The sequence below is a fragment of the Coregonus clupeaformis genome, chromosome 29 (assembly GCF_020615455.1).
Source record: "Coregonus clupeaformis isolate EN_2021a chromosome 29, ASM2061545v1, whole genome shotgun sequence".
Taxonomy (NCBI): domain Eukaryota; kingdom Metazoa; phylum Chordata; class Actinopteri; order Salmoniformes; family Salmonidae; genus Coregonus; species Coregonus clupeaformis.
In genome coordinates this window covers 65,301,877-65,323,251 of record NC_059220.1, presented here as the reverse complement: position 1 = coordinate 65,323,251, position 21,375 = coordinate 65,301,877, and the positions used below count along the sequence as shown (strand labels likewise).

The 21,375-nt window shown below is 45.7% G+C and overlaps 1 protein-coding gene across 1 annotated transcript in view; it reads left to right on the top strand.

Moving 5' to 3' along the window:
* The window catches only part of LOC121544327 (uncharacterized protein C14orf132), a 46,775-nt gene extending 25,922 nt beyond the window's left edge, over positions 1 to 20,853 (top strand). The window contains exon 2 of the mRNA XM_041854248.2: positions 18,467 to 20,853. Coding sequence (XP_041710182.1) covers positions 18,467 to 18,700 — 234 coding nt within the window. The 3' untranslated portion in view covers positions 18,701 to 20,853. The remainder of the gene's footprint in view (positions 1 to 18,466) is intronic.
* Positions 20,854 to 21,375: the final 522 nt, after the last annotated feature.

Genomic DNA, 21,375 nt, shown 5'->3' with positions numbered 1-21,375 from the left:
CCCCCAACAACTGATCAACGCCGCCCGCTCTGTTCCCTGGATTATTCAGCATCACTCTTGAATTTGTAAATAAACACTCACCTTCGTTTCAACTTACCTTGTCCTGGTCTGCTTCTGGGTTCTGGCTTTGTAACGCGTGACAGAACGATCCGGCCAGTAATGAACCCAGCGGACCTGGACTCTGTTCGCCATGCCATTTCCCATCAGGAGAAGATGTTGGGACAACATAGCACGGCACTACAGGAGATAGCGTTGTCAGTTCGGAACCTTTCTACCGGTCTGACGGAGGTCCAGAACCAGCGCAAGTTTCCGGTGGAGGATCCACTACCGGTTTCACCCATCTCGCCTGCCGCGTCTGGAGCTGTGTCCTTCCGTGAGCCCAAGGTTCCGACGCCGGATAAATATGAGGGGGAGCTGGGAAGATGCCGTTCTTTCCTTATGCAGTGTGGGTTAGTGTTCGATCTACAGCCCTACTCTTATGCCACAGACAAGGCTAGGATAGCCTTTGTGATTGAGTTGCTGCGTGGTCGAGCGCTGGAGTGGGCTTCAGCCGTTTGGGAACGACAAGACCCCTGCATGGCTTCATACCAGGGGTTCACGGCCGAGATGAGGAAGCTCTTCGACCATTCCGTCCGAGGGAGGGACGCAGCTAGGCGCCTGTTTTCGCTTCACCAAGGAACTCGTAGCGTGGCCGACTTCGTGATCGAGTTCAAGACGTTGGCTGTGGAGAGTGGGTGGAATGAGGAGTCTCTGCAAGCGGCCTTTTACCAGGGTCTGTCGGAGCAGCTCAAGGATGAGTTGATCTCCTATCCGGAGCCTAGTGACCTGGACAGCTTGGTAGCCTTGTCTATTCGGGTGGATAATCGAGTCCGAGAGCGAAGGAGGGAGAAGCAATGGGGTCCGTCCAATCGATCAGCTTCTCAGTTCCCAGTCGGGTCGGGTGGTGGACCAGAACACGTCGATCATTCTCCACCACAAAGGATTAGTGGAGAGGTCCTCTCTCCCGATTCTGAACCCATGCAAGTGGGGCGGCACGGGTTAACCAAGGAGGAGCGTCAACATAGACGTAAGACCAACTGCTGCCTCTACTGTGGTAGCTCGGGACATTACATCTCCACTTGTTCCCGGCGGTCGTCAAACTGCCCGGCTCGCTAAAGTTGGGAGGACTTTTAGCGAGCCAGTTTCAACCTCTCAGTACCTCTGTCAGACCCCGTTTCCCGGCTACCCTTGTGAACAGGAATCAGAGCTTAGCGATTAACGCTTTTATCGATTCAGGTGCCGATGGAAGCTTTCTTGATGCCGAGTTGGTGGAACAGCTGGGGCTTTCCAAGGAGCAATTGCCGGAAGCCATTGAAGCGACCACTCTGAACGGCAGTAGTCTGGCACGTATCACGATGAGGACTGAACCGGTTAAGATGCTGTTGTCGGGGAATCATTCGGAGATGATTTCATTCTTCATTCTGCCGTCTTCCCATGTTCCTCTGGTCCTTGGTTACCCCTGGCTGAAGGAACACAATCCCACGTTCGATTGGGTGACGGGCAAGGTAACGAGTTGGAGCCTTGATTGTCATGCTAACTGTCTCAAGACTGCCTGTCCCCATTCGGTTCCCAGTCAGGTGATTGAGGCTAAACCCCCAGATTTGTCCCTGGTTCCCGAGACATATCACGATTTGGGGGAAGTGTTCAGTAAGCAGAAGGCTCTGTCACTCCCCTCCCCACCGACCATATGATTGTGCCATCAACCTGTTCCCTGGAGCTGTCTACCCCAAGGGAAGGTTATACAGTATCTCCCGCCCTGAACGTGAGGCTTTGGAGACCTACATCAAGGAGTCCCTAGCTGCTGGTCTCGTTCGTCCCTCGTCATCACCCCTGGGGGCAGGATTCTTCTTTGTGGGTAAGAAGGATGGCTCTCTTCGACCGTGTATTGATTATCGGGGGTTGAATGACATCACGGTCAAGAACAAGTATCCCCTGCCCTTGATGAGTTCTGCCTTCGACTCCTTACAGGGTGCTACGGTGTTCACCAAGCTAGACCTACGCAATGCGTATCACATGGTCCGGATCAGAGAGGGAGACGAGTGGTTGACGGGTTTCAATACACCGATGGGTCACCTGAGTATCAGGTGATGCCGTTTGGACTGACCAATGCTCCAGCGGTATTCCAGAGTATGGTGAACGACGTCCTGAGAGATATGATCGGTCTCTTTGTGTTTGTTTACCTGGATGACATTCTGATCTTCTCGAAGGAACCTTCCGACCACGTCCAGCATGTCCGGCAGGTTCTGCAACGATTGTTGGAGAATCGCCTGTTCGTGAAGGCCGAGAAGTGCGAGTTTCACGCCCACACGACATCCTTTCTCGGGTACATCATCTCCAGGGGAGAGATTAGGATGGACCAGGAGAAGGTTAGAGCGGTTCTGGAGTGGGCCCAGCCCGGTACGAGATTGCAGCTCCAGAGATTTTTGGGGTTTGCGAATTTCTACCGCAGATTCATCCGGGATTACAGCCGTGTGGCCGCTCCGTTAACGGCCTTGACTTCCAGTATCAGGAGCTTCAAGTGGAATCCGGAGGCGGATCGAGCGTTTCTGGATTTGAAGAGGCGATTCACCAACGCACCGATTCTCTCTCAACCGGACACGGCCCGTCAGTTCGTCGTTGAAGTGGACGCGTCTGATGTGGGAGTTGGCGCCATCCTGTCGCAGCGATGCTCCACGGACAGTAAACTCCATCCCTGCGCCTACTACTCTCGTCGCCTTTCGCCTGCGGAGAGGAATTACGATGTGGGTAACCGGGAGCTTCTCGCGGTGAAACTTGCCTTGGAGGAGTGGCGCCACTGGTTGGAGGGGGCGGAGCAGCCGTTTATTGTCTGGACTGACCACAAGAATCTTGCTTACGTGCAATCGGCTAGACGTCTCAACTCCCGTCAGGCCAGGTGGTCGTTGTTTTTCGGACGATTCAATTTTTTCCCTGACGTTCCGACCTGGATCTAAGAACGGCAAGGCGGACGCCTTGTCTCGGATGTTCTCCAAGACGGAGGAGAGTGGGTCCAAGACCGAGACAATTCTCCCCGGAACTGCGTCGTGGGAGCTGTTAGGTGGAAGATTGAGGAGGAGGTGATGGCGGCTCTTCGGACGCAGCCCGGTTCCGGTAACGGTCCACCCGGTCGGTTGTTTGTGCCTGAGTCGGTTCGTCCTGCGGTCCTCAAATGGTCCCACGCCAGCAAGATGGCTTGTCACCCTGGCGTGGCTCGGACGATGGCGTTTCTTCGCAGACGCTTTTTGGTGGCCTGCCATGGCCGAGGATACTCGGGGTTATGTTGCTGCCTGTCCAGTGTGTGCGCAGAATAAGAGTACCAATCGGCCCAGCTCTGGACTACTTCACCCCCTTCCTATTCCCCGGCGACCATGGTCGCACCTGGCCCTGGACTTTGTCACGGGGTTGCCCGCTTCTGAGGGGAACACGGTCGTTCTGACTATCGTGGACAGATTCAGCAAGTTCGCCCACTTTGTGCCAATTGCCAAGCTTCCCTCTGCCTCGGAGACGTCCGAGATCCTGGTTAGGGAGGTTTTCAGGGTCCACGGGTTGCCCAGTGATATCGTTTCCGACCGTGGCCCTCAGTTTACCTCTGCTGTCTGGAAGTCCTTCTGTTTGGCCATTGGAGCTACAGTCAGTCTCACATCTGGTTTTCACCCCCAATCTAATGGTCAGGCGGAGAGAGCCAACCAGAAGATGGAATCCACGCTACGCTGCCTGGCCTCTTCCAACCCCACCTCCTGGGTCTCTCAGTTGCCTTGGGTTGAGTATGCCCACAATACTCTCCCTACATCTGCCACTGGGATGTCTCCCTTCCAGTGCCTGTATGGCTACCAACCTCCCTTGTTCCCTTCTCAGGAGAAGGAGCTCTCAGTGCCTTCTGTTCAGGCCCATATTCGTCGTTGCCACCGGATCTGGCATCGGGCCAGAAAGGCACTCCTTAGAGTTTCGGACCGGTATCAGCTCCAGGCGAATCGTCGCCGGATCCCCGCTCCCACCTACACCATCGGAGATAGGGTCTGGTTGGCCACACGGGATCTTCCTTTACGGACTGAGTCTAGGAAGTTGTTACCGAAGTTCATTGGTCCGTTTGTGGTGGAGAGGGTGATCAATCCGGTGGCAGTTCGACTCAAACTCCCGAGGACGCTCAGAGTCCATCCCACCTTTCATGTCTCCTGCCTCAAGCCTGTTTTCCTCAGTCCTCTGTTGCCTCCTCCGCCTCCTCCTCCTCCTCCTCGGATGATCGGAGGTGGTCCTGCCTACACGGTGCGACGCATCATGGATTCCAGACGGCGGGGCCGGGGTTTCCAGTATCTCGTGGACTGGGAGGGGTATGGTCCTGAAGAGAGGAGTTGGATTCCGCGGCGACAGATCCTAGATGCTGACCTCATCCGTGAATTCTACCGCCTCCATCCTGGCGCTCCGGGGAGTCCGCCCGGTGGCGTTCGTCGGAGGGGGGGTACTGTAACGATCCCGGCAGTCTGAGTCGGGTCCTGTCTGTGGACTAGTTTTTCTGCTCGTGATCTCCAGTTTCCCGAGGGTTCTGGAACGCTCCGGGGAGCTCTCTTGATTTCCGCACCTGCATCCCATCAGCAATCTGCACACCTGGTCCTGATCATCACCCTTCTTAGGCTCTGGCCTAACATCCATTCCCTGCCGGATCGTTAGCCATGAACAGTAGGTTTACCAGAGTATCAGTCCTAGAGCTTCTAGCGTTAGTTTTGTTGTTTTGCACCTTGTTGGTTTGTTGTTTACTTACCTCCGTTTTGTTCCATCTGCAGTCACTCGTCCGGAACCTTCATCCAACCTCTGCCTGGTGGTCGGCGGCTGCCGAGCCATGACTGGATCAACCACTGCACCCCCAACAACTGATCAACGCCGCCCGCTCTGTTCCCTGGATTATTCAGCATCACTCTTGAATTTGTAAATAAACACTCACCTTCGTTTCAACTTACCTTGTCCTGGTCTGCTTCTGGGTTCTGGCTTTGTAACTCGTGACACATAAAAAATCCTACAATGTGATTTTCTGGATTTTTTTTCCTCAATTTGTCTGTCATAGTTGACGTGTACCTATGATGAAAATTACAGGTCTCTCTAATCTTTTTAAGTGGGAGAACTTGCACAATTGGTGGCTGACTAAATACTTTTTTTCCCCACCCACTGTATAACAAAAACACAACATGGTGGAACCTTATCCTTACCTACCTGGCTGCCAAGAATAACATGGTCTGAAAAACTAAGAGACAGATCTCTCTCTCTGTGTGTGTGTGTGTGTGTGTGTGTGTGTGTGTGTGTGTGTGTGTGTGTGTGTTTGTGTGTTTGTGTGTGTGTGTCGAGCAGATGCTGTGTACAGTAAAAATGTGAAATGCTTGCCTGTGGTGCACTGTGGGAGATGGAGTCCTCCAGCAGTGGAGGTGACATTGAGGTGTCAGACTAAGGAGGCTGAAATGGCATCTCTGGCTACATATCCAGGTCCCTGATGTCAACTGGCCGCTGAGTGTCCTGGAAGCTCGTTGCGTGTGTAACTTCTGCTCAAATGTGTGCCAACTTAAGGCATTTTCTTCACACACACACATGTAGGCACGCACACACATTCCTATCCAAGCCCAACTATCATTTATCCACTGATAGAGATATACAGTATAATTTTGAATTTTATGAATTGTTGCATCAATAACTGCCTCAAATGGAGAGGGAGCCCTGTCAATTAAAATGCTCTTGCTTGTTTGTAGGTGACCAAATACTTATTTTCCACCATAATTTGCAAATAAATTCATTAAAAATTCTACAATGTGATTTTCTGGAAAAAAATGTCTACATTTGTCTGTCATAGTTGACGTGTACCTATGATGAAAATTACAGGCCTCTCATCTTTTTAAGTGGGAGAACTTGCACAATTGGTGGCTGACTAAATACTTTTTTCCCCACTGTATGCATCCTTCAGATCTATGGACATGAACCAATCGCTGGGATGCACCGACTGCAATAGCCGGCAAAGTGTGAGCATTTTGAACTTGCAAACCTGTTTGTTTAAAACACGCAAGTCCAGGATGGGACGTAACGTTTCATCGCTCTTGGGAACTAATAAGTACCCGGCTGTACCAACCGCTCTGTACTTCTGACACGGGGATCACCTAAATAGCCTGCTTTTGAGTGTGCTAGGACCTTGGGGACCATTGATGTAATGACGCCACAAAAAGGAGGAGGACGCACAGCGAACTGCAGACCGCAACCGCTTGTCATCATCCTCGTCACCCATGGTGAAACTGCGCATGTCTGCCACTGGACGGAGCACGCTGCCACTCTCCCATACATTATCTCCTAAAGGGGCAAAGTGCCACCCTGAGGACTGGGATACAGATTTTTTTTAGGCATGCTTGTTTTCATATCCACCACTCTTGACAGCCGTGTGTCTGAATGTGGGGAAGGAACTGCCCACACCTGGACGATACTGCACTCTCAATACCCTTGAACACAGAGGAACCATGGGTAGAAACAATGTGCTTTCGTGGTACCGCTGTTCTGATACCCGGCCCACATTGGGTTCGGGGACTTTTGCAACTAGTAACTTGCCCCATTTGACCGAGCCACTTGGGAGCACTGTTTCCAAGCTTGTGAGCCCTGAGAACACGCCCCCTTCCCGTCCTCCAGCTAGGGTCGCGAGGTCTGCTCCTTCACCTGCATCGTGGAAGAATCAGCTTTCACCCCACTCTCCTTCGACCCAGCATGGTGTCTGTGCCAAGACGTCTGCCGCTGCCGAAACCGACCTCAAAGCAGCCCCCTAGCCCGAGGCAACCTGCCTCTGGCCTGGACCCTTTCCTTCACTCTTCGGGAATTGCCGATATGCCCTCCGCAAAGGATCTTTGTGGAAAAAAGGACCCGTAGATCTGCATCCTGTTTTTGTTACTCCTTGAAACGGGCCTGTAAAGACTCCATAGCTGAGCCCAACAACCTTGTTGGCGAAACTGGCTCATCCAAATACATCTGCCTGTCCCTGTCATGAAACACACCCTCATTCTGGTACACTTGGTCTAGCTGATCGGCCGAGAACCGGCACTGTTTATTCGGTAGAACTGTGCTAGGATTAGCTCCCTTGTTAGCCTCTGTAGCTAAGTAACTCACCAGCTTTCCATCCACCGGCGGTGTGCAAACGAGCCCCACTTCCTCCATAGCCTTTACATTCATGAACTCGCCATAACCTAGTAGCACCAGCCTGGCTGAATGAGGGGAGTCCCAGGTTGCCTTTATTTAGGTAAACGGCAAACTCGTTAAACAGGGGTAAGCGACGCTTCACCACTGAAGGGACAGGAAATAAATACCCCAAACCTGGAGGAACTCCGCTGCGGGGAGAAGACTGACAAGACTGCCCCCAAATGATCTGCCGCCCTATGACACAGCTCCATCAAAGGCGCATTAACCACCAATTGGATGATAACAGTCTGGTTCACTCTCCCCCTGCCGAATCCAAAGCCGGGGCTTTAGGCTGCCCCAGACTGTTATCATCCAATTCACACTCTATAAACACTTCAGAGCCAACCAGGGATGCTATATCATCCCCGGAATCCGGACTCTGAACACTGCCAGAGAAACCGGAATAAGCCTCACTCGGCTGGGATAACACCCCTATCAACTCCGACCACCGCTGCTGCTCTCTCCTGGCCTTAGACAATCCCATTTCCGAGGTCGCTTCACTGGAAGACCCTTAGCCAGCAGCCCCAATCTTTCTCACAGTCAGCCCAGCCAGAGACAATGGTCACACAAACTGGTCTGAGCCAAAGCCTCCTGAGCGTGTTTCCACCCCAGGCTAACAGGACAGCACTCGTGAGTATCTTTCATTTTCATTGTTAGACCACATGCCCTAGGGCACGGTCGGAGGTTCAAACTCGGCTGGTTGGCCTTTTTGATCTTACCACTGGCCATCTTACTCAAGCAAGAAAACACTGGCTACACAAGTAGAGCAGAAAGTAGTGGGGTTTTATCAAACACAAAAAAACAATACCAAGACCTTCAGGTGAATATGATTGATCATTGACTCCCCATAGTATCTTATACCGAGTGACCGGCTGAAAGGGAACTGTGTACACACCACATTGCAATCTCAACACTATGTTTGTCATTGGACTATGGCCATGTTGTGGCTCTTCAGTCCAACTGTCCATTAACATGAAGATCACCGATGCTACTTGTTATAGACTTATGGTTTCAGGGATGATTGCCTGATCACAATAGTAGTAGTAGAAAGAGAAAGTAATTTAATCTGCACAAGCATAACCCTCACATTTTAGAAAGGGGAACTTCATGATTGGTTGATCGTGTGAAAGGTTTAATTTATGTCCCAATCTGTCATAATACTGACCACTTTAACTATTACAGATCACAGACATGAAAATAATGTACACACACGTGAGTCACAGAGCTACACAGTAGTGGCCTGAGGAGAAGCTATTTGTCATACTCTTTGACAGTGGCAAAGGCATTTATTGGTCCTATATTGCCCTTTACCATGCAGCTTACTGTGGATGACGGTGTTTTTGGCTGCTCTTCATATTTCGAATGAGCTCAAAGCACAGCTGCCCTCTCAGAAACTAAGTCTTACTTGAGTGGAGATATCTCAATATTGAACACAATATTGCACACTGTTTTTGTGCATCGTTTTCCCCCCACACATCTTTTAGTGTTCAAGTTATATATTTCTGCCGTAACTGCCTTTCCCCCCATTATGCAAAGCCTTTTGACCCTAGGTCCTGTTAAATTAGCATGCCATAACAGATATAGATGGGGGAGGATGTGAGTATCATCCTGGGTATGTGACTGACAGTCAAGGAGATGTGTGGATGGGGCATGGCAATATGATCTAATGCCCCACAGTGTCAAATCAGAGAGGAGCAAACTCTCCACTTTAGAGATGGGGCTGCACCTCTCTGTCAGCCGCCTGCAGTTGTCAGGAAAAGCCATTATTTGTTGCTAAGCGCATCCCCCCGGCAACAGGCACAGAGCTCATTGAGTGCAAGGAGAGCACTTTTACTGCCACAATGACATCAGTGCAGAAGATGGATACAGAGCTCCATGGCATTCAGTTTTCTGAGACGGACACTTGGTTTGCATGCACTCTGGAGTGGAAGTGCTAGATCTGTGCAGGCCCTTGGTACACTCTAAGGGTCTGGTATTATATTATGGATTTTCACTGGTGTGAAGTTTAGTTTTCAGCAGAGGTTTTCAGACAGGAGTACACCAAAGAGGTGTAGCAAATCAAATCAAATCAAATTGTATTTGTCACATACACGTGTTTAGCAGATGTTATTGCGGGTGTAGCGAAATGCTTGTGCTTCTAGCTCCGACAGTGCAGTAATATCTAACAAGTAATATCTAACAATTTCACAACATATACCCAATACACACAAATCTAGTAAGGAATGGAATTTAAGAATATATACATATATGGACAAGCAATGACAGAGCGGCATGGACTAAGATACAGTAGTATATTACAGAATAGAATACAGTATATACATATGAGATGAGTAGTTATTACTAAACATTATTAAAGTGACTAGTGTTCCATTTCTTAAAGTGGCCAGTGATTTCAATAGGCAGCAGCAGCCTCTAATGCGCTAGTGATGGTCCCAGCTTTGATGCACCTGTACTGACCTCGCCTTCTGGATGATAGCGGGGTGAACAGGCAGTGGCTCGGGTGGTTGATGTCCTTGATGATCTTTTTGGCCTTCCTGTGACATCGGGTGCTGTAGGTGTCTTGGAGGGCGGGTAGTTTGCCCCCGGTAATGCGTTCGGCAGACCACACCACCCTCTGAAGAGCCCTGCGGTTGCGGGCTGTGCAGTTGCCGTACCAGGCAGTGATACAGCCCGACAGGATGCTCTCAATTGTGCATCTGTAAATGTTTGTGAGGGTTTTAGGTGCCAAGCCAAATTTCTTCAGCCTCCTGAGGTTGAAGAGGCTCTGTTGAGCCTTCTTCACCACACTGTCTGCGTGGGTGGACCATTTCAGTTTGTCATTGATGTGTACTCCAAGGAACTTGAAGCTGTGGATAGGGGGTGCACTCTCTGCTGTTTCCTGAAGTCCACGATCACCTAACGTGTTTGCTTATTTTTTTCTGGCCACTCTTCCGTAAAGCCCAGCTCTGTGGAGTGTATGGCTTAAACTGGTCCTATGGACAGATACTCCAATCTCCGCTGTGGAGCTTTGCAGCTCCTTCAGGGTTATATTTGGTCTCTTTGTTGCCTCTCTGATTAATGCCCTCCTTGCCTGGTCCATGAGTTTTTGTGGGCAGCCCTCTCTTGGCAGGTTTGTTGTGGTGCCATATTCTTTCAATTTTTTTTATAATGGATTTAATGGTGCTCTGTGGGATGTTCAAAGTTTCCGATATTTTTATATAATCCAACCCTGATCTGTACTTCTCCACAACTTTGTCCCTGACCTGTTTGGAGAGCTCCTTGGTCTTCATGGTGTCGCTTGCTTGGTGGTGCCCCTTACTTAGTGGTGTTGCAGACTCTGGGGCCTTTCAGAACAGGTGTATATATACTGAGATCATGTGACAGATCATCATACTTTTTGTAGTCCATGATTGTCTGTAGACCCTGCCACATACGTCAAAGAGGCTAATGAGGGTCAAAGAAGGAACGAGATTCTGGTTATTTTAACTTGTGCAAATGCTTAGTAAATAAATGCCCTCCTTATGCAAGATCTTGATATGACCAAACAAGCTCTCTCAAGAAATGGTTAGATGTATAGGAAATTCTCAGCAGTGTTCAGTATTTTTTACCCAGTTCATCAGGGCCGGTGAGAAGTGATTCCAGTGAGTGTGTTTTTATTTTTAAAAATCATATGAGAAATGCATGACTAACATCCACACATACAAACATGGGAATAGTGTGCAACATTACAATTAGTAATGTGTGGGAAAAAAGCGCACATGTTTTTGTGTGTAAACTATACTTTAAAACACATGCTGCACATTTCATCCGGTGCATACAGTTGAAGTCAGAAGTTTACATACACCTTAGCCAAATACGTTTAAACTCAGTTTTTCACAATTCCTGACATTTAATCCTAGTAAAAATGTCCTGTCTTAGGTCAGTTAGGATCACCACTTTATTTTAAGAATGTGAAATGTCAGAATAATAGTAGAGAGAATGATTTATTTCAGCTTTTATTTATTTCATCACATTCCCAGTGAGTCAGAAGTTTACATACACTCAATTAGTATTTGGTAGCATTGCCTTTAAATTGTTTACCTTGGGTCAAACGTTTCGGGTAGCCTTCCACAAGCTTCCCACAATAAGTTGTGTGAATTTTGGCCCATTCCTCCTGACAGAGCTGGTGTAACTGAGTCAGGTTTGTAGGACTCCTTGCTCGCACAAGCTTTTTCAGTTCTGCCCACACATTTTCTATGGGATTGAGGTCAGGACTTTGTGATGGCCACTCCAATACCTTGACTTTGTTGTCCTTAAGCCATTTTGCCACAACTTTGGAAGTATGCTTGGGGTCATTGTCCATTTGGAAGACCCATTTTCGACCAAGCTTTAACTTCCTGACTGATGTCTTGATGTTGCTTCAATATATCCACATAATTTTCCTTCCTCATGATGCCATCTATTTTGTGAAGTGCTCCAGTCCCTCCTGCAACAAAGCACCCCCACAGCATGATGTTGCCACCGCCGTGCTTCATGGTTGGGATGGTGTTCTTCGGCTTGCAAACATCCCCCTTTTTCCTCCAAACATAACGATGGTCATTATGGCTAAACAGTTCTATTTTTGTTTCATCAGACCAGAGGACATTTCTCCAAAAAGTACAATCTTTGTCCCCATGTGCAGTTACAAACTGTAGTCTGGGTTTTTTATGGCGGTTTTACGAGCAGTGGCTTCTTCCTTGCTGAGCGGCCTTTCAGGTTATGTCGATATAGGACTCGTTTTACTGTGGATATAGATACTTTTGTACCTGTTTCCTCCAGCATCTTCACAAGGTCCTTTGCTGTTGTTCTGGGATTGATTTGCACATTCGCACCAATGTACGTTCATCTCTAGGAGACAGAACGCGTCTCCTTCCTGAGTGGTATGACGGCTACCTTGGTCCCATGGTGTTTATACTTGCATACTATTGTTTGTACACATTAACCTGGTACCTTCAGGCGTTTGGAAATTGCTCCCAAGGATCAACCAGACTTGTGGAGGTCTACAAATTTTTTTCTGAGATCTTGGCTGATTTCTTTTCATTTTCCCATGATGTCAAGCAAAGAGGCACTGAGTTTGAAGGTAGGCCTTGAAATACATTCACAGGTACACCTCCAATTGACTCAAATGATGTCAATTAGCCTATCAGAAACTTCTAAAGCCATGAAATCATTTTCTGGAATTTTCCAAGCTGTTTAAAGGCACAGTCAACTTAGTGTATGTAAACTTCTGACCCACTGGAATTGTGATACAGTGAATTATAAGTGAAATAATCTGTCTGTAAACAATTGTTGGAAAAATTACTTGTGTCATGCACAAAGTAGTTGTCCTAACCAACTTGCCAAAGCTATAGTTTGTTAACAAGAAATTTGTGGAGTGGTTGAAAAACAAGTTTTAATGACTCCAACCTAAGTGTATGTAAACTTCGGATTTCAACTGTACATAATTAAAATGTATGCTTATATACTGTAAATGATTAATGGCTTGCAGTTGTAGACAGAATTTTTTATTTATTTAATTTTTGAAAGCTATCTCACGATGAAGAACGAAACATTTAATCAGTTCTCAAACTGCATAGATGCTATTTTAATTATTGTAATGAAAGGCTGAGGAAACTCATTGAAAGACTGAGAGAAAGTACATTTGAATATTTTATTTGTGAGTAAAAACAACATTTTTCCTATACAAAGACGCTCAGGATTTGTGAAACAAATAACTTTGTCAGAGGACAAAAGATGACATCAACGTCGTAAAAACACCAGCATTACGCAATGTGACTCTATACTTGCACTTAGCACTATTACTCTGGACATATACTTGTGGCCATTGTAATGGATGACCTAATCTACAGCGCCCTGTGGTTTTTTCTCTGAATATTAATATGAACCCAACAACAACACATTACAGCACTGGGAAAATAGTCTGAATCGAGCACTCAAACCAAGCAGAAAATAGTTGTCTCTCTGACATCCACCAGCTACTGTTCTCTCTCAAAATACATATATATTGACCTATTTATTCTACAGTGCCCTGTGTTTTTTCTGAACCCAAAAACAACATGTTACAGCATGGGAAAATCGTTAGAACCAGAGCACTCAAACCAAACAAAGACAGGAGAGTAAAGGAGAGTGTCCCTGAAAAATAAACAGCTCTACTGTTCACTGTCAAAATACAGAGCTATCGCTATCCATAACTTGTCAGCACATTTTCATACCCTGTCCAAACCACCAACACAGCTCCAGTGAGAGGCCAAGTCGGAGCTATTCCCTTTGGAACAGTTTGGAGACAGAGGGCCATCTTTTAAAATTCATGAGGCTCACTGAAAGAGAGTAAAATACCACTAGAAGAGATCTTATGAAGGACCTCCAGGCACAGAATGCTCTGCAGTGTGAAATCAGTGTTCAGGGGATAGAAACAATTTTGAAAAATCTAAATTCTTCGGCGTTCGTCGTCACCGGAGTACTAGCTGCTACCGATCTATGTTTCTGTGATCGACTTGTTCTGTCTTGATTGTGTACACCTGTTTCCCATTATGTTGTATTGTTTCCCCTATTTAACCCTCTGTCTTACACTGTGTGTTGTGTGTGATTGTATTCGTGATCGGCAGTCGTTAGTGTGCGGGTTATTTCCTCCCTGTGTGGAGATTGTGTATTCTCAGTTTACTTTCAAGTAAAGTACGTTTTCGGATCATCTCTGTGTCCTGCATTTGACTTCGCCCACCGCATTTCACTGACGCCTTTGACATATACATTCATGACAATGAATACTTCTTCAGACAATTGAGAAAATACATAATAAAAAAGCCAATATACACACTTTCTCCTCCTCTGCCTTTCTGAGCTCCTCTCTAAATCCTCATTTTGAAGTGAGGGAATACTTTTTTGGCAAGATTAAAGATGAAATTCTGACTCATGAAAAAATTTTAAGCTCTAAAACCTTCAATTCTCTAATAGCTCTGCCTCAGCCCTGTCTTTGAGGCAGTGTCCTTCTCGGGTGTCAGAAGTTTGGGTGTTAAGTTGGTTTGCCTGTTCACAGAGTGTGTGGTGCAGCCAAGGGAGTCATGGACCAGAGCACTTCAGACACAGACACAGAGTAACACGTGTCAGGATTTAGACACTGGAATGAGGATAACTGGCCAGATGTCACACACGCACACACACACACACTGCACTCATGTAACAGTGAAGTCTTAATCAAAGATTATCTTATTTGTGTGCTAAGAGTCAGGCATTGACCTTCCTCTCAGTTGGTTAGAATGGAAAATCATCTTTTGTTGTTTGTGCATTTACATTTTTCATTGAGTTGATCACGCAACTGCCAATTACCAATGCTCATCACCAGGGAGGGACTTGTATTTTGTAAATAGAAGATTCAACTCATCACCATCACAGGAATCCCAGCTGTGAATGTAAATTACTTTGAACTTGATTGATGATCGAGGTAACTGTGTTACGTGATTTATTAATTTAGTCATATTTGTATGTGATTTAAATGAAACAATATACTTCTAAAAGAAGTGAAGGGAATTGAATTCCAATCTCAACAGGCTATACAAGAAGAGGGCAGAGATAGCTTAAAATGTCACACTAAGATTAGAGTCATTGAGTGACTCATATGCATTAAATTACACAGCCTGGCCAAAGCTTATGGGACAAGAGAAAAGATACAGTACAATACTACATAGTAAAGCCGCCATACTCAACCGGCGGACTGCGGTCCGGATCCGGACCCAGAACGGGGTCAATATGTTATGGGACACCAGGAAGACTACCTGTCGCCATTAGCGTCGGCTAGTGGGGATCCCAATAAAAAATCATAATACATACCACGGATTCCGACTTTAAAAAATAACTCAGTCGGGCTTTCAACTTACTGCTGTTGAGAGTTGTAATAGTAGAATGCACAAGGTGCAATTTCAAAATGGGGTAGTGCATGGGCAGTTTTCTTGTTGTTATGTCATTCACTGACAGACCTTAAAGAGCTATTTATAACCGGTCAGAAATGTCCAGTTGATCAACTACTGGCCATGTTAACTAAATAGGTAAATTAGGCTAACCAGCTATCTAAATCTTGTAGTTATCATGGCCAGATTACGTTCCCAGTTGCCTTGACCCTCAGGGGGCCCATTTTCAATGCCCTGGCTGAGGGAAGGAGGTTCTCACCCAAGATATGACGGTACATGGCCCCGTCCATCGTCCCTTTGATGCGGTGAAGTTGTCCTGTCCCCTTAGCAGAAGAACACCCCCAAAGCATAATGTTTCCACCTCCATGTTTGACGGTGGGGATGGTGTTCTTGGGATCATAGGCAGCATTCCTCCTCCTCCAAACACGGCGAGTTGAGTTGATGCCAAAGAGCTCGATTTTGGTCTCATCTGACCACAACACTTTCACACAGTTCTCCTCTGAATCATTCAGATGTTCATTGGCAAACTTCAGACGGGCCTGTATATGTGCTTTCTTGAGCAGGGGGACCTTGCGGGCACCAACTGTTGTCACCTTCTCACAAAGCTGCTTGGCGATGGTCTTGTAGCCCATTCCAGCCTTGTGTAGGTCTACAATCTTGTCCCTGACATCCTTGGAGAGCTCTTTGGTCTTGGCCATGGTGGAGAGTTTGGAATCTGATTGATTGATTGCTTCTGTGGACAGGTGTCTTTTATACAGGTGATTGATTGATTGCTTCTGTGGACAGGTGTCTTTTATACAGGTAACAAGCTGAGATTAGGAGCACTCCCTTTAAGAGTGTGTTCCTAATCTCAGCTCGTTACCTGTATAAAAGACACCTGGGAGCCAGAAATCTTTCTGATTGCGAGGGGGTCAAATACTTATTTCCCTAATTAAAATGTAAATCAATTCATAAAAATTTTGACATGCGTTTTTCTGGATTTTTTGTTTGTTATTCTGTCTCTCACTGTTCAAATAAACCTACCATTAAAATTATAGACTGATCATTTCTTTGTCAGTGGGCAAACGTACAAAATTAGCAGGGGATCAAATACTTTTTTCCCTCACTGTAGGTGGCTGGGCTGGGTCACTGTGCTACACGCATTCTATTGAGTTAAATATTTACTATGAAATGCTGCTGGGCCACTGAGAGAAATAACATCAATGAGACTCGAGTTGTAAATCTAGACGACAGAACAGAACCGTGGTGGACTGAGGTAAAATTCCACCTGGTCTAAGTCAATACATAATGGAAGAGGCCAAATCTATTGTTCTGTGAGGTTACATAATTTGAGGTGACTTAATTTGCTCTTGCTACCCGTTTGTTGTCTACCTGAAGTCAACTCCAGATGACCAGATGATAAAGAACAACAGAAATGAGGTATTTATTGCCCATCAGCGGTTGAGTGTTTTTTGTTTTGTTTTTTGGGGGTCGGCCATTTTAAAGAGCATTTCCTGGTGGCTATATCCTCATGGGATGCAATTACAGCACATTCTACACAACGCTTACTTTAATTGGGCCCTCATCATGGCATGATGCCAGGAACAGATGGGGCGCATTTATCAGGGTGTGATAGCAGGTGTACGGTGGTGGTATGGTTTCCTATAGCGCTACCTAGTTATAGTTTATACTCTATAATGTATTGTAGATATTACATTGACCATGCAAAGTGGGCATGTTTCGTCTTATCTGATATAGCACTAATAAACTGCTCGCAATGTTAAAATAGATCCAGCTATGGCCGTTTAACCAGCAGTTCCGTTACCCTGAAGCGGGGTAAAGAAAGTACAGCACCAGTGTTTGGTTCCTCTCAGCCTGGCCCTGGCCCTGGTCAGCGACCAGAGGACTAGCTCTATTACGCAGCCACTCACCCATGCAAGTTTACTGGTATCGGTTTCCTGACATTAAATGCATTGGATATGGCCCTCATTGCCCACTTAAATGTACAGCCTCCTGGGGATGCCCCATACCAGGGTTTCTCTCTTTCCATTCCATTAATGCTTACCACTCCCTGTGCTGGCCTCATGTTCCTGTGCATTGGGGAATAGCGGGTTTGGACGACGCTGGGGTAAGTAGTGATATGAGAGGACCAGTATTTACTTAAAACCTTGACAATTCTTGCATGTTATTCAAGGCTATGACATGGACGTTTTTAATGTTGAAATGAGACATGATCATGGTGTTTGGGTTAGATGTGTCTCTATGCGTGTAGATTTTTGTCACTCCTCTTTAAGCTCAGTCAAACCTACTACTACCACTACGGAGAAACCCTTAGGTACATGTGGAGAATACATACATTACATACACATCAAACAGACATATGAGTCAGACGTTCTGATGGGATCAAACCACTGTAGATCAGTATTCCCTCATCCATCCATCCATCAGCTAACCTCAGTATTTACTTCTGGCTGAGTGATCACTAAGTGGGGTTAGAGACTCCCAGGCTACTTCCCCCATACATGGATGTCCGCTCCGATCATGCTCATGAGGAATAACTGGCACACAATTGGATGTGTCATGTTATTATTCACCACCGGGGGCCAATGGCTGGCGAGCAGCGGAATACTTTTAAAAAATAAATTTCCCTGTGTGTGTGTGTGTGTGTGTGTGTTTTTTTTTGTCTCAATTAATTATTGTGTGTGTGTGTGTTTGAGCGCCAGCGGAGAGAGAGTGAGAGTGTTTCGGTGTATATAGTGCGACCGCTCCACATCATCCCATCCAAATGTATTTTTAGCATTGTTTTTTCAACAGCCCTCCGAGGAGAGGAGAAGAGGAGTCTGTTTTCTAGTTTGAGAGCTAGTGTTCTTTTGTTCTCAGCACACCTCATCTTCCATCTCTCTTCTGCTCTGCCGACCAGCAGCGTTCTTAGGGCTTCTAATTGTCCCAAGCAATAAAATCACTCTCACTTCCCACACATTAAATATTCATTCAGTGTTAATTAAGCCCTATTTCCCAGGGTGGGAACTCGCCTGTGTGTGCGCATGGGGGATCCACGGCACGAGTAGAAACCTTGTTCCCATTTGCAACAAGATGCAGTGATATCACGTTCACCATTTATTTTAATATACTGTTCTGCTTTAACTTGCTAATACAGGGCCCAAGAACAAATCCTACTCACAGGATAAGGGATTTTAATGTAATGTTAGATCAAATGTGCAGTACCTACTGGCAAAGAGCTCTACAGTGCATATTAAATAAAATAACACCTTTCAGTTTAGTCAATCATATCTTCTCTAATTCTCTCTCTTTCTCTCTGTCTCTATCTCTCTTCCTCTTTCCCTCTCTCCCTCCCTCTCCTCCAGATCCCAGTCATGACAGGGGCCTTCATGGACTCCTCACCCAATGACAACTACAGTGCCGACCATTCGCTCTTCAACTCCTCGGCCAGCGTCCACGCTGCCTCCGCAGCTGCCTCAGCCCAGGCCCAGCAGGACGACCAGTCCTCGTCCAGTGACGCCATCTGGCTCTGGATTGCCATCATCGCTACTATCGGCAACATCGTGGTGGTGGGAGTGGTCTACGCATTCACGTTCTGATCCATCTCTCCTTTCCGCCCACCAAGCCAAAAATTAGAGAGCCTCCCCATAGGGGAACGTGATAAAAGACAAATTACAAATATCACATACTGAATGATCAAAGGGCTCTTGGATGCGGATGCTGGCTATGGTGTGGGGGTTCTATAGTTGAAGCTTCAGCATCATTCACTTTCAATAAAAAAATCCTAAGGTTTCAGGATACGAACAGTATACGCAGTACGCAAGTTCAACTGGAGTCTGAAGGGTATTTTCAACTTTAGTCACCTAACTTTCAGTAGACATCACGCTCCTGGATGTTGTGTGTTGCATTGTGGGGCTGAAGGGGCTTACAGATACAGGCAGGGTGAACTGGACCATCTTAAATGTCCCCCAGATAGAAGAGAGGCAATTAAGAGGAGTGCTGCTTAATTATTTGGATGAACAGAGACGTGAATCTTAAAACATTAAAGGGACTCTGGGATTACTTCTGCATTAGCCATGGGCTCAGCTTCTTACAGCTCGTTATCTGTTCTGCCAAAGGAAGGCTCAAATTATTAGCTTTCCTTTGTAATATCGACAGAAAATGGACCAACGGACACTGGCTTTAATGAAACATCCTTTTAGATCCTCCAACTGTTATTGCTTCTCAGTTTCTTTAGCAGTGCCACACCAGCTTATGGTCCAATAAAGACAATCACTTCACCGTCTAATTTACTCTGATCACAACAACAAAATCTTAATCTGAAACATTATTTATTACCCTATACAATACATCTATCAAAGACATTTCACTTTTTTTACAACAAACCTCTCAGTATACGACCGAGGCAGACTTGAAAGATATAAGCACAGTTTACATGAGCAGGAAAAATATTATATAGCTTTAGGTTGTCAAAGCTTAATTGTTATTTAGCTACCCTCTTTGGAGTCTTTACATGCTGTATGATCTAAATAAGTGGGGTAATAGAAAGGCTGGGCGTTTTTCAATCTGTTTCCTTCAAGCTGGGTTCTTTACATGTAGAACTGTTCAGTGAAATAGCTTTGTACTGCGGTATGTCCAAAGGCAGTTGTTACAATGGTGATTTATCCACATCCTTTATTGAGAATATTAACAGGCTCTTTTCAAGACGCGAGCAAGGCCCCTGGTGTCACCACAACACACATTCTAGTGAACATGTACATGGATGTCAGGGTGATAATTTCATTGGGTTATCACAGTGACAGTGCTATGAGTTTGTATCAAAATGATTGACTGATTTCTGTCTAGAACGGAACTGAAAAGAACATACAATACTCACTAAATGATGATGGAGATTGCTTGGTAAATGTGATGGTTTGATCAGAACATGCTCAATCTCAGCCTCTAAGCTTTCTGTTCAGCTGAGAAGAGCTGATACAGGAAAGAGTCGCTCTCTTCTTGATTTTCTTTTGTCTTCTCTCTAGGAGACCGTTGTTCTTGAATGTTGTCTGGCTTGCCTCATAAGCTGCAAGTGTAATTATCTGAGAGAGAGTGATAAACATCTATTTGAGCCAAGTTCTCTATTATAGCCAGTGAGTTATATCGGCCACGTTATCTAATGAATAATTAATAACATTCGGTTGCTGAAGTGAATAGCAATTTTCTTGTGTATACATCCCCCACTCTTGAGCTGATGCAGAATGTCAACCCACTGGGCACAGACGTCATTGAAATGAAAACTGTTGATTCAACCAGTGTTTGCCCAGTGGAAAAATGTATTCCATCAACCTTTTTGACATCTTTTTGTAATATGATATATTATTTTAAGCTACAGGGCATCATATAGTATATCGATGACCTATTTAAGGATCTGGGTAGGGGCTGTTTGTATTCAATTATATTTCTTATGTGATCTAGATAAAAGAAGACTTTGTAGTAAGACTATCTACTGTAAAAGGTTGTAGAGGGTTTCTCATGTCATGGTATATGTATACACTGTATGTATTGGTATTTCTACAACATACAGTAAGAACTTACTTACATTACCCAACCATGATAGAACTTCCAGCAAATTGTATTATTTAAATCCCCAAATTAGGAAGTAATAATATAACGTTGAGATAAGGTCTTCCGAAGACCGTTACTTAATTTTTTAATAAGAGGTAAATGTATGAGTGTTTAGCAATGTTGTAATTCACATAAGTTACACAATATTCTTTTTTGTAAGAAAATGTATTACTATTAAAGTTTCAGGATTGCTGTATATGTCTCCATAAATCCTTATTGCATGAAAAATGTCCCATTCAATCCAACAGGGAAACGCATCAACATAAGTTTTACTTCAACACTGTAAAGTGGCACTCATATGTATTGCAAGAGTGTTAAATGTAACACCTTCTGAGCTAAATGTACACTGGGGGGAAATTAATAGAGATCTCACCATAAGACTTAGGCATCGATTCAATCCGTAACGCCGAAGTTCAGCGCCAAAGCGCGATTGACATTTAAAGGCAATGTTCCTGTGTTCACGGAGACTGCAATCACGGTAAACGCTGCATACAGTATGACGGCTCAATCAGAAATTACCTTAAAATGTCAAGTGCACTATAGCGTTGAACTTCGGCGATACGGATTGAATGGAACCCTTACCCTATGCACAACACAATATATCACATGAGTAGAGATAGGCTTTTCAGTGTGTTTGTGAGACACAAGCCTGACAGGTAATGCATTTGTT